Below are 13,936 nucleotides of genomic sequence, written 5' to 3' on the forward strand. Positions count from 1 at the left end.
TAAAGTTGGGCTACACCAATCAGGAGCTGCGTGTCAAAGCATTTCCTGATTGGTGTAGCCCGACTTTACTACAGGAAGAGGCGGTCGGAGCAGACCATGAGTGATTGTCTTCACCCGCCAACACCCCAGCTGCCCTCTCCTGCAAAATTCGCAGGGGTTCCTGGAATGGAACCCCTGCAAATTTCGTGGAAGTATTGTAATCACTTTATTTTTATATACCACAATACCACAAACAGTTCAGAGCAGTTTACAGAGGAAGAGACTGTATACAGACAGCGAGATTACAAAAAACTTTTCGAGATTACATTATCATGGTAAGGTGGGGATGATGCGGTATACAAACCTAAGGATTAGATTAGATTAATCAAATTTTTCTGGAAGTGTTTTAAAAATACATCAAGGTAGAAATGGAGTCAGAGAAATTTATCAAAGAGATAAGTTTTGATTGACTTCCTGAAAGTTTGATAAGAAAGTATGTTTGAAATAAAGTTGGTTAAACATTTATTCAGTTTGCCTGTTTTGGAATGATAATGTTCTATCAAGGAATTCTATCTTAAATGGCTCCAATTTTCCCTGTCTATCCCAAGTCTGTTAAGATCCTTTTATTTTGCACTCAGAACGAAGGCTGGGATCTTACATGGTGAGCCTGCATTTGCTACTGTTGGGAGACTGCCCTCGTGTTACCTTAGTCCTGTCACTTCATTAACAGTCCTTGGCTAGGGGGTCGAGCACCAGAATTCCTTCTGGGGTACTGCAGTCCTGAGCCCTAAATCTAACCACTAGGTGTCACCCACTCCTCATTCATTGTTCAAGGGGCTGGGCTCTTTTCTTGTCAAAACTACACTTCCCCCTCCGTATTTGTGGTTTCCGTATCTACGGATTCACTTATTCGCGATTTTAAACTTAAAATTCCTTTTTTCGGGCTATTTTAAGCCCTGTAAGCCCACCTCCTTAAGCCTTACCTGGTGGTCTAGTGGGTTTTCGGGACAGGAGCTTCTGCCCTGTGCAGATCGCTCACAGGAAATGGCTTGAGAGACTATGGGAGCTCAAGGCAGCCATTTCCTGTGAGCGATCTGCATGGGGAAGGAGCATGGGAAGATCGCTCCTGCCTGAAAACCCACTAGACCACCAGGTAAGGCTTAAAGGGGGGGGGGGGGTTTCAGGGCTTAAAATAGCCAGGAGAAGCAGGGGTTAGGGGCAGAACTGGTCCGAATATTATTTGTGGTTTTTTTAATATTCGCAGGCCGGCTCTGACCCTAACCACCATGAATACGGAGGGGGAAGTGTACTCTAATCTGCAAAAAAATATGAAAGCACCATTTAAAAACAGGCTTTTATTTCTAAGCAGCCTGCTATAAGCAATCTCCATGGTGCTGTGCTTGCGTTCCTTGCCGATTTTCATGGCTATATTAGGAACCATGATATGTCCACAGAGCAGTCAGTCATTAGGATGGGCCACTCAGAAGAAGCCACCTATGCTGTTTTTGGGTCTCAGACATAGTTGGTACAATTGGATGGGCAACAGGGTTGGCTTTTTTCTCACCACTATACCACAACAAGCGTGCAGTTGTGATTTCCGAGCTCAATCCTATGGAGTTGTCACTGTAAATGGCCTTGTAGCCTCTGTCATATTGGGAACCAGTGCAGATGGTACGATATGGATATTAGGGAGTGTCACAGAAAGGGAACTAAAACAAGAAGTCTCTTAAGAGACAGCTAGTGGCAGCAGAATATGTATTTTCAATAATGGCATAAACTCAGAATCCTCCTAAATTTTCCAGTGTGTGTTCTGGGCGTGATGAAAGTGTTACACGAGACTGCTGGGCAACGGGACTGGAAACCCAGGGCCCCATCTCTGCAAAAGGTTATTGCCACAGGGCTTACATAGTAACATAGTAGACGGTGGCAGATAAAGACCCAAATGGTCCATCTAGTCTGTCCAACCTGATTCAATCTAAAAATTTGTTGGGGTTTTTTTTTTTTTTCTTCTTCTTATCTATTTCTGGGCAAGAACCCAAAGCTCTGCCAGGAACTGTTCTTAGGTTCCAACTACTGAAGTCTCCGTCAAAGCTCACTCCAGCCCATCTACACCCTCCCAGCCATTGCAGCCCTCCCCAGCCCATCCTCCACCAAATGGCCATATACGATCACAGACCGTGCACTGGCCTTAGTTCTTCAATATTTACTATTATTTTCTGATTCTAGATCCTCTATGTTCATCCCATGTGGTTTTGAACTCCGTCACCGTTTTCCTCTCCACCACCTCTCTCGGGAGCGCATTCCAGGCATCCACCACCCTCTCCGTGAAGAAGAATTTCCTTACATTGCTCTTGAGTCTACCACCCCTCAACCTCAAATTATGCCCTCTGGTTTTACCATTTTCCTTTCTCTGGAAAAGATTTTGTTCTATGTTAATACCTTTCAAGTACCTGAACGTCTGAATCATATCTCCCCTGTCCCTCCTTTCCTCTAGGGAATACATATTCAGAGCTTCCAGTCTCTCCTCATACGTCTTTTGGCGCAAACATCCTATCATTTTCGTCGGCCTCCTCTAGACCGCTTCAAGCCTTTTTGTGTCCTTCGCCAGATACGGTTTCCAAAGGAAAACTCCATCAGCAATTTTTAGATTATGGGAAGCATTTGTTGAAAAGAGATCCATAACTATTCATATACAACAGATCAACAAAAAGATAGCAAAATGTAGTGGATTAAAAAAACATAATTTTGTAGCTGGAACGTTAATGTCTGCCCAACTCTTAACAAGATGGGCTGGAATTATTATAAAGGCACTTTAATGAATTCATTGCCTATTAAATATAACAGCAACTGAAATTTGGGTATATTGGTCTTTTTTTGCATCTCCTGGAAAATGTGCCTCCTATGATAACGCCATTAATATGGAAGGCATGGTTGGAGAGATTACAATGATGTGATTAATCCTGATGTCCTGTGCGTCGAGGCATGCAGGAAAAAAAAAAGGAGACACGCGGAGTGGAAAGAACATAAGAACTCAATGACAATCAAGAACTAATGGAGCAAGTGACCTCTGCAGAGTTAGGGAGATTAAATTCATTATGATGCGACTAGTAGGAAGTCAAATACATGATTTAAAATTCTGCCTTCATTTTCTTGCCTCTCAGGAAGACACCAACCCATGTTTTCTATAAACAGAGACTAATTAAAAATGGCATGCTCCTGTTTTCCTGTTTTACAGCCTTCATTCAGCATGCTACTAAAAGTAAACGATTATCCAGGCCCCAGATGTCCTAGAGGCAGAGTCAATCGATACTGAGTGTGAACCGGAGAACGAGAGTTTGCCCTCTGAGCTGTTCTTTCATCTGGCTTTTCTTCCATGCAACCTTAGACCGAGTTATCATCTGGACTAATTTGCTGCCCTCTGTCATAACGAGTTCAGGTGCTTGCTGTAATTTTAGAAGTGACGGGACAAAAGTGCGTGAGAGAAAACGCGCGCTGACATTTCAGAGCGGACAAGTGAGTGCAAGACGTGAGCGTGCCGCTCTAAAAGCTTTTTTTAAAGGGCTCCGACGGGGGTGTCAGGGGGGAAACCTCCCACTTTGCTTATTAGTGTTCGCGCTGCCGTGTTGGGGGTGTATGGGGGGTGTAACCCCTCCCCACATTATACAGGAAACTTAATTTTTTATCTATTTTTTTTTTTTTGAAAAGTTAAGTTTTCTGTATAATGGGGGGGTTACAACCCCCCAAAACCACCCCCAACGGTAGCGCCAACACTATTAAGTAAACTGGGGGGGTTACCCCAAACCCCCTCCGTTGGAGACCTTTAAAAGAAGCTTTAATAGCGGCGTGCTCACGTCTTGCGCTCAGTTGTCCGCTTTGAAATGTCGGCACGCGTTTGTCTCGCCCGCTTTTGACTATGAACCGTTTTAGATGCGTTTGCATAATAAACATGTCAAACTGATGAACTGCCAATAAAAGATAGGGGACATTTCTTTGAAACAGCCTGCTGGCGAAACATGTCGGAAGAAGTCCCCCCCCTCTCCAAGTTGAGCGTGAACACTTGTCAGTTTACTTGGGGGGGTTCCCTCCCCAGACCCCCACTCACAGCGGTAACAGGAACATTTTGAACATGGTGCGCTGAAGTCCTGCACGGGATTGTCGGAGCACCAATGACCCACGCGCTTTCATTACGGAACCTAAACAAACAACTAGAAGGTACTATGGAACAATACTGATAAGTCAGCAGTTATTTTGGGCGCTTGGCTTTATTTGCTATAATTATGTACTATCTTTGGCTGGATAATAATAATAACTTTATTTCTGTATACCGCCATACCCAGATGAGTTCTAGGCGGTTCACATTAATTAAACAGAGTTACAAGTGGTTCCGTACAAAATTGATCACAGTTGCGAACAGCGAAGAGAAGTAAGGGGGAGAGGGGGGGAGTCGGGGGGGGGGGTTCATTAGGGGAGAGGTGGAGGTTAATGAAGGGGTATTAAGGGTCCTGGTCTTGGAATAGGTGGGTTTTGAGTAATTTTCTAAAGTCAAGGTAGTTGGGGGTCTTGAGGACCATTTGGGCTAGCCATGGGTTTAATTCGGCGGCCTGGAAGGCGAAGGTTTTGTCAAGGAATTTTTTTTTGAGTGGCATAGTTTTAGGGAGGGGAAGGCGAAGAGTTGAATTCTGCGGGAGTTCTTAGTGTTGTGGTTTAGGGTGAAGTGAGGGGAGATGTAGCTTGGGGATAAACCGAATATTGTTTTGTAACAAAAATAGGCGAATTTGAATATGATATTCTGGATTCTAGTGGGAGCCAGTGGAGTTTGTGGTAGAAAGGGGTGATGTGATCCCATTAGTTATGGTTAGTTTAGTGCTGACTTTGGAGATTTTTATGACCAATGACATCTCCTGATCACAGACATAAGGCAAGAAATATATCTGCATCGTACGTCTGGAGCACGTGAGGTCTTTTCCTCCCACTATAGAGTTTCCTAGGTGTATCCAGCTGTTTTTTATTTAGTTACAGTATTATTATATCCCCAAGCTACCTCAACCCTTACTTCAATCTAAACTACAACACTAAGAACTCCCGCAGAATCCATCTGTTCGCCTTCCCCTCCCTTAAACTATGTCATTTCAAAAGGTTCCTTGACAAAACCTTCTCCTTCCAGGCGGCTAAACTGAACCCATGGCTAGCCCACATTGTGCTCGAAGCCCCCACCTACCTGGACTTCAGAAAAAAAACCTCAAAACACACTTATTCCACGGACAGAACCCTTAATACACCTTCCTCTCCCCCTTCACCCCCCACCAACGCACGTGAATCTCCACCTACTCCTTCTTATTGCACAAAACCTCAACGACCTGTATTTTCCAGTATAATAACCTTCTTATTATACACTCCTGTTTTCCCATATATGACCTTCCTATCGTACATTCTTGTATATTCCTGTTAACTTCATTGACTTCATTGTTTGTAACCTGGGTATGGCGGTATACAAAATAAAGTTATTATTATTATTATCAGTTTTGAAATTTTGCTTGATTTGAGTATTTCTTATTCACTATAGAACAACATAACATTTTAAACTTGTGTTGCATATTTGGTAAGTTAGATTCTCTCAAGTAGGTCATGAGAGGCTCATTAAATCCTCTCGGACCCCACAGCAGAAAAATGAACCAACTATGAACATGAATTCTAATTCAAGCGCTGTGCTCGCCTTCTGTGTACTTCTCTGCATTGGGGATAAATAGCAAATTGCCTCAATAACATTCATTTTAATGCGCCAGTGTCTTCTACATGAAATATTTGTCTGCATTGCATGGCCATAAAATTTTGCACAGACATCTCACCAACCATTTGTCTCCCTGTCGTGCTAGCTTTATTAATGGCCTCACTGTGTCTTTGCCCTGGTCAACATTCTTTGGATGCGTTACCTTTCCAGTGGATTTAACCCCTTTCCAGATGCAAAAATAGACGATGGTCCAGGTCGCCAACAGACAAAGAATCATATGCCAGTTCAGGGGTCCAGGTTCACTCAGACCCCCCGAAATCCTCAGCACTTTGTTCCTGAAGAAAAAAGGAATGAAATGATAGCAGATAAGCGGGAAAACTGCCTCTACAAGATGCTAAAAAACCACTCCACCGCTCACCACTGCCTGACTGTCACTGGGGACCAGTACTGGAAAAAAGCAACATCTAATTATGCCCAGAGCTGACCTAGCTGAACTGAGATGCCGGTGCTTTGAACTCAAGTCTCTTGAAGAATCCTTATTTGGTGAGTTAGATCTGCTAATATAATTTTATTTTAGGATTCTGTTCTTGCTCGCTTTACATACTTCATTGATTTTAAAGATAAGAAATTAAAGAACTGCTGAAAACATGTTCACCAGAGCGAGCAGCATTTTCCACTTGCTGCTCGCGCCAGCCTCAGCTGCCTTCCGACGCCAGTTCCCGGTCACGGGACCGAGACGCGACATCAGAAGGGAGCCGTGGCTGGCGCGAGCAGCTGGTGGAAGATGCTGATCAGGCTGGTGAACATTTCAAGAGGTACACAAGGGGGGCACTCAAGCGGCGGGGGCAATGCAGGGCGTCAATCACCCTGGGCACTGAACAATCCCCACCCCTCCAAAATACCCGAAAAGTAAAGCATGGTAGAGAACTTGTTTTGTTGGACACGTCCCCAACTGTTACTGCAGAATTTTTGCACTAGAAGGCGAGTTTATTTTTGCCTTCAATCTGTGTTAAGCATGAATGCCTAACACTTTATAGTAAATGGGCCTCTTAGAGGGCACTAAGCGCCACTGGAGAGGGCATTAAGCAGTACATGTATGTCTCTTTGAGGCAATTTGTCTGCTCTGCCCGTTTGTCCTGATCCTGCAAAAGTGCAGCCCAGCTCTCCAGATGCAAACCAGTTTCTCTTATTTTAACTTCCGGTATACTGCATGAAAATGGGGAGAGAAGGGGCTAGAACCTCCAAAACTTTGACAAACAGGAGAAGAAAGGTCACTCACTCCCAAAACTCAATGATGGGAGAGCGCTTGCTGGCCAGGGCATCGCAGCTGATGTTGATCGTGAGGGCAGAGCTCTTGCCGGTCCCATTGTGGCACTGGTCCAGACGGAAGACTTCGGTGCAGTTCTCACTGTTCCAAGGGTGGCCACAGGTTGCCCACGGGAGCGTGTTGGTGAACGAGTGCACCAGGTAATAAAGACCCCAGGCCAGGATCATGATGTAGTAGGTGTTGCAAAAGAACACAATGACCATCGAGGCAAAGCCAAGACCTGGGGAAAGATCAACAAGAGAGAAGTCATATTCCAACAGAAGCGTTCCGAGGGCACCTACGAGGCACTTGCTCTATGAAAGAAAAGTAGGCACAGGGATACAGTTAGGAGTGAGCACTTATGCCAGGCAGAGAGCTGCTGTAAATGCTCAACCAAAATGCCAAAGATACTCATATAACTTAAGTATTCTGTATAGTGGCATAGTAAGGATCCCCCCCCCGGGCGCCATGTCGGTGGGGTCAATGGCACTCCTCCTCCTCTCCCTGCCTCTTCCCCCTTGCCATGCACACACCCTCCCTTCCCCTGTATCTCTAGTTCACCACCGCGTCTCTCCCGGGTGCCGCGCATAGGAAATGACAAAGGGAGAGCCGACGGGGGTCGCGAGGAGCACGTTGAAAGTTCTTGTTGCTCGCGGCAGTGAACAACTAGAGATATGAGGGAAGGAGCGGGGGGGCAGAGACAAGGGCAGGGGAGGGGTGCCACCGATTCTGTAAGCTGCATATGTAAATGCAGACTTTCTTTTAATGCACCAAGCAACAGAGGAAATCCACTCCGCACAAATCCCAAGGAGTCCAAAAAAAAAAAAAAAAAGCAGAGGGAGCCAAGTCTTCAATCGAATCACATGAACTAATCGATACAGCACGTATAAAGTATCAATAAAACATACATAGTTCAATATATATTTAGTTGATACTTTACATATGCTATGTTGGATGCCATTAAAGTGCGATTCGTTTGAAGACCTGGTTTGCTCTGGTTTCTTTGGGATTGACATTTCCAAATGAGCTTATTCACTAGTTGAGGTTCTCAGGCAATTAGAATACATGATACGATACTCTCTTATTGAAATTCTAGTTTACAAATATTTGCATTTTTTACTGTATTATTGTATTTCGCCGATTGTCCAGCTCTTTTTAGTGTAAACCGCCTAGAACGTTTGGTTATGGCGGTAGAAAAGAATAAAGTTATTATTATTATTGATTGGATGCATTCTGTAATGTATGCCTAGTATAGATCTTTTCTAAATATTATGGAGTTCTTTTCTGTTTTCTTTCTATTTTGATGTAAACAGACAAGAACTATTATTAGATTTGGCAGAATATAAACATGTTAGCACTGTGTGTTATGACAGGAGGTAGTTCCTTACTTAATAAGGTTGGTCATTTTAGCGAGCATTTTTAAGATGCGGGCTAGCAGAACCTTTTAAAATCATTCTTCTATATGCACAGCTTTTCGATGTGTGATTTTTTTGGCCTTAACCCTTTCAGGACCATAAGGATCGTAGGCCAATTTTTGTGGTTTTGACGACATTTTTATGGTAAAAAGGGCTTGCAGATGCCAAAAAATTGATTTTTTTTGTGAAATATCATTATTTTTATTTAAAAAAATCCAACTTCTGGCTTATGGACACTGTGGCAAGTGAATCTTCTCGTCAATCTGGCAACGACGCTAATGAATGAATGTCGGAACCAGTTTGTTTACATAAAGGCAGTATCATATGGAATCCGTACATATCAAATTTAGAACTGTAGACTATCCCAATCAAAATTTATAGGATTTTAAAGTTATGGGACACATTAGCTGATTTTCAGTATTTATGTGCGTCTACATCTGCGTATTCGCTACGTAAATGTTTTATCCCTCCCATGCTTACACGGATTGTAAAAAAACAACTTTATTGTTTGAACGTTACTTATGATCATTCTAAGACGAAGGAAAAACCACGCCCAACAATGACAATTCATGCAGAAAAAGTAAGCAGTTTTCTGCTCGACAGGTCCTCAGATCTCCTCCAAAAGATAGCACTCTGAAAAGCCAGAGGCACGTCTATACGGTCGTTAACTATTCACAGCAAAATCAGTCATCTCACTCTCCAGAGGAAGGAGACTGGAAACTGGATCAAACCAATCACCGCAAGTTCACCTTCTGGACTTCTGCGAGAGATATCGTCATTTCCCCAAGAGCACGAGAACCAAAAAAAGCAACGGTGCGATGATTTTCAGAGCATCAGACCTGACAGATCACTGGGGAAAAATAACTTTCCATTGTAATAGCTCTTCCGTTCAGAGACTCCCATCTGGACCCACAATCTGCTTGTTAATTGATTGGAATTTATTAACCACCTTTATGAAGAGATTCACTCAAGGCAATGTGTTTCACATAAACTTCCATTGCATTAATAAGGTAACAATGTATTTCATGTTTACATTTGGTCATTTTACCAATCAACGGTCAACCTGGAGATAGGCATTTTAAAGCCCAGTAAAACAACTTGATAGATCAGAAATATACACAGGACAGTATAGTCTACAAAATCCTGAGTGGAGCAGAACGGGTACAACTAGATTGATTTTTCACTTCATCAAAAATTACAAAGACTTGAAGGGAAATACTTTTAAAACCAATAGGAGGAAAATTTTTGTTTTCCACTCAGAGAATAGTTAAGCTCTGGAACGCGTTGCCACAGGATGTAGCGTAGCTGGTTTTAAGAAAGGTTTGGACAAGTTCCTGGAAGAAAAGTCCAATAGTCTGTTATTGAGAAAGACACGGGGGAAGCCACTGAATGTTGCTGCTCCTTGGGGGTTCCAGAATCTTTTGCTACTCTTTGGGACTCTGGAATGTTTTGGCCAGGTACTAGTGACCTGGATTGGCCACTGGGCTTGATGGACCTTTGGTCTGACCCAGTAAGGCTATTCTTATGTTCTTATGTGTTCAACCAGGAATATGAAAGCCAGCGGAATATAAACGGTACCATAAGACGCCAACAGGGTAGAAATACTTGAAGGGTATTAACGTAGAACAAAATCTTTTCCAGAGAAAGGAAAATGGTAAAACCAGAGGACATAATTTGAGGTTGAGGGGTGGTAGATTCAGAGGCAATGTTAGGAAATTCTACTTTACGGAGAGGGTAGTGGATGCCTGGAATGCGCTCCCGAGAGAGGTGGTGGAGAGTAAAACTGTGACTGAGTTCAAAGAAGCGTGGGATGAACACAGAAGATTTAGAATCAGAAAATAATATTAAAGATTGAACTAGGCCAGTTACTGGGCAGACTTGCACGGTCTGTGTCTGTGTATGGCCGTTTGGTGGAGGATGGGCAGGGGAGGGCTTCAGTGGCTGGGAGGGTGTAGATGGGCTGGAGTAAGTCTTAACAGAGATTTCAGCAGTTGGAACCCAAGCACAGTACCGGGTAAAGCTTTGGATTCTTGCCCAGAAATAGCTAAGAAGAAAAAATTTAAAAAAAAAATTTAAATTGAATCAGGTTGGGCAGACTGGATGGACCATTCGGGTTTTTATCTGCCGTCATCTACTATGTTACTATTCACACAACAGAAGGAAATACAATACAATGAAAAACATTTTAGTGTGTGTGTGTAGCTACAAGTTATGTAGAGTTAAATAAGATATACGGAACTGGTGTTAGCCTGAAGGGGATGTAGCAGGCATTAAAAGCTTGAGAGAAAAGCTGGCTTTCACCTGTTTCCTGAAGCAGAGGTAGTCTTTAAGGTAAGCGAAGCATAGCTCCTTTGGGAATGGGGCTGGAAGGAGTCACAGCGTGTGATTTGCTTTAATGAGAATACAGATAGGAAAGTTTTTTTTTTTTTTTTTTTTTTAAAGATGACCTTAGCTCTCTGCACAGCTTTGAAGCGTCTTAACTTATTCTGCAGGTAGTCTGGCCCGCTTTTCTCCAGTCTCTGGGCCTTGAAAATCAAAGGGTTTTTTTACATTTGGCCCTTAGGGTACAGGTGGCCTGAGCAGTTCACGCAGGAAGGGTACGATGTGGTCACGTCCCCTGCTGCCCTCTATCAGTCACGACGCAGCTTTCTGAATTAGTTAGAGCTGGTGCGAACTGTGTGGCCTGACCAAAATACAGAGCCTTACAGTAGTCGAGCCACGAATCTTTCGCAGTTGTGTGAATTTGATATACCACTACATTATAAAAAGGTACGTAATCTAAGTAGTTAACAATCACATTAAAAAAAAAATTATACTACCGAGAAAGAACGCCATAAAAATGATTAGGCAAAAGGCCACCCAGCTACACAAAACCCAGAATTCTTCTCCTAGCTAAAGAACCTTCCTAAACATCCGCTTCCAGAAGTGAACCTGGAAAAACTTACTGAAATAAGTAAGCCCTAAGCAGTTTCCAAACATGAGTTTAAGAATGTTCCTTCCGCAAACAGCCAACTTGTTGGAGCTTAATTAAAAAAAAAAAAAAAAAAGATTATTTGTACTCGTTAAATGGGCAGATCCAACTTCAGGAACAGTACCTTTGATTCCGAGCACTAACTTGCTCAGTGATCAAACTTGCCTTTAACAAACGCAGAGGCATCATTAGTGGCTGCAGGTGACGGAAGTATGTTTTTGGGAGTTTTTTCATTTTTATGTTTTCTAATTGTTTATTTATAACAAAGAACCTCATACCAACACAGTAAAGTCAGTCAATTTGCAGAACAGCAAACCCCACTGAGGTCATCCCTACCCCCCCCTCCTTCCCACCCCTTGGTAACAACATACAACAACCATCATCCCCCTTAAACCAAATATCCCCCCCCCAATGGGCGTCAAAGCACCCGACGGAAAGGAAGGAGAAAAAGGATAGAATCGAACAAATAGAAGCACAAAACCAGAGTAAGACACACCCCCAGTGCCCAAGTCCAATCCAGGTCCATCAATTCAACTGACAGTAGAACTCCCCACATCTAATCCCTCCACTTCCAGGTATCTCCCCCCAAATATCGTAATAGTGCTGCCATTGTCTAGTGAACAGGGCCGAAAGCCTGTATCTTTCACATATCCATCCCAATTTCTCTCTCATTAGAGTCAGCGTGGGTATAGTCGTGCTTCGCCAATGGCGAGCCACAGTCAGCCTAGCCGCTGTGAACGCCAACCGTACCAGTCTATCTTGGGTATCATCTTCTTTGGGGGGTTTTTAAAAGAAAGGCCGCTTGAGTTTGCAGGATCAAAATAAGCAACGAGTCTAGCAGATTCCCAAGATTCCTAACCTGTGATTTTAAGAGAAGTTCAAAATACCATTTGGGAAGTATGAAGTCCACTTATGCTAGGAAGTCACAGAATCTGTTTTATTTGGCTTTAGGGAAGAGTTATTTTTTTGCCCATTCCCCCAGTACGTAGATGATACACGGAGTCAATTTACTCAAAGTGTGTACGAGTACTGTTTATACTCGAATATAAACCTATCCGAATATAAACAGCGGTACTAATTTTGCCCCCCTTTTTTGGTATATCTCCCATGCATATTTATTGTGTATATGTTTGTTTAATTTTCTATACCATTCTCCCAGTGGACTCACAATTTATCTAATGTATCTGGGGAAATAGGGGGATTAGATGACTTGCCCAGGGTCATAAGGGGCAGCATGGGTTTGAACCCACCTCAGGGTGCTGAGGCTGTAGCTTCAACCACTGTGCCACACTCTGCCCCTATATCCTGAAAATCTGACTGGCTGGATGTGCCCTGAGGGCTGGGCTGAGCAACTGTGGGTTAGGTAAAAAGTGAACTACAGCCACTTACAGCGGCCACCTGTGTGCATACGATTGCTCTGGACTCAGCTATTCTTAGGACTAGGAGTGCTACGGACCCACCAGTCCTTACGTTTTGCCTCTGTTTGGGGAATGGGCAGATGGGGAAGAGAACTTCATTAGAACTGCTGGGTATTTTTTTGCAAGCAAGCAATGTGATTGTCTACGGTGGGAGACAGGATGCTGGGCTCCATGAAGCACTGGTCTGACCCAGCAGGGCTGTTTACATCTAGCTCTCACTCTGTGTCTTCGCCATTATCAGCTCGGACCAGAAAGCTATTTGCTTGATTGAAAAAAAAAAAAAAAATAACTTTATTGCTACAGGTCCCATTATCCAGTGCATCCAAGATAAGCTTGGAAAAAGGCTTTTTTTGTTTTTGGGTACATTAAACAAATAAGTGGTTCTGGCCAGCCTTTTCCTGCCTTTGTCTAAGCAGACACTTAAATGCAGTCCAGAAAGCTAGAAATTATTAAAAAAAGGGATGGTTAACAAGACTAAGAATGTTATAATGCCCCTGTATCGCTCCATGGTGCGACCTCATCTGGAGTATTGCGTTCAGTTCTGGTCTCCTTATCTCAAGAAAGATATAATGGCACTAGAAAAGGTTCAAAGAAGAGCGACCAAGATGGATGAAACTCCTCTTGTATGAGGAAAGACTAAAACGGTTAGGGCTCTTCAGCTTGGAAAAGAGACAGCTGAGGGGAGATAGGATTGAAATCTAAAAAATCCTGAGTGGAGTAGAACGGGTACAAGTGGATCGATGTTTCACTCCGTCAAAAATGACACAAAGACTAGGGATCACTCGATGAAGTTACAGGGAAATACTTTTAAAACCAATAGGAGGAGGGTTTTTTTTTTCCACTCAGAGAATAGTTAAGCTCTGGAACGCATTGCCAGAGGTTGTGGTAAGAGTGGATAGCATAGCTCAGGAGTCTCAAAGTCCCTCCTTGAGGGCTGCAATCCAGTTGGGTTTTCAGGATTTCCCCAATGAATATGCATGAGATCTATGTGCATGCACTGCTTTCAATGCATATTCATTAGGGAAATCCTGAAAACCCGACTGGATTGCGGCCCTCAAGAAGGGACTTTGAGATCCCAGGCGTAGCTGGTTTTAAGAAAGGTTTGGACAAGTTCCTGGA

The 13,936-nt window shown here is 43.3% G+C and overlaps 1 protein-coding gene across 1 annotated transcript in view; it reads right to left on the reverse strand.

The window, feature by feature from the left end:
- Positions 1-13,936, reverse strand: part of LOC117351433 (sodium- and chloride-dependent creatine transporter 1-like) — a 56,693-nt gene that overhangs the window by 18,769 nt on the left and 23,988 nt on the right. Inside the window, exons 4-5 of the mRNA XM_033926713.1 lie at positions 6,987-7,254; positions 5,910-6,042 (exon numbers count right to left, since the gene is read on the reverse strand). Coding sequence (XP_033782604.1) covers positions 5,910-6,042; positions 6,987-7,254 — 401 coding nt within the window. The remainder of the gene's footprint in view (positions 1-5,909; positions 6,043-6,986; positions 7,255-13,936) is intronic.

The sequence above is a fragment of the Geotrypetes seraphini genome, chromosome 17 (assembly GCF_902459505.1).
Source record: "Geotrypetes seraphini chromosome 17, aGeoSer1.1, whole genome shotgun sequence".
NCBI classification, from domain to species: Eukaryota; Metazoa; Chordata; class Amphibia; order Gymnophiona; family Dermophiidae; genus Geotrypetes; species Geotrypetes seraphini.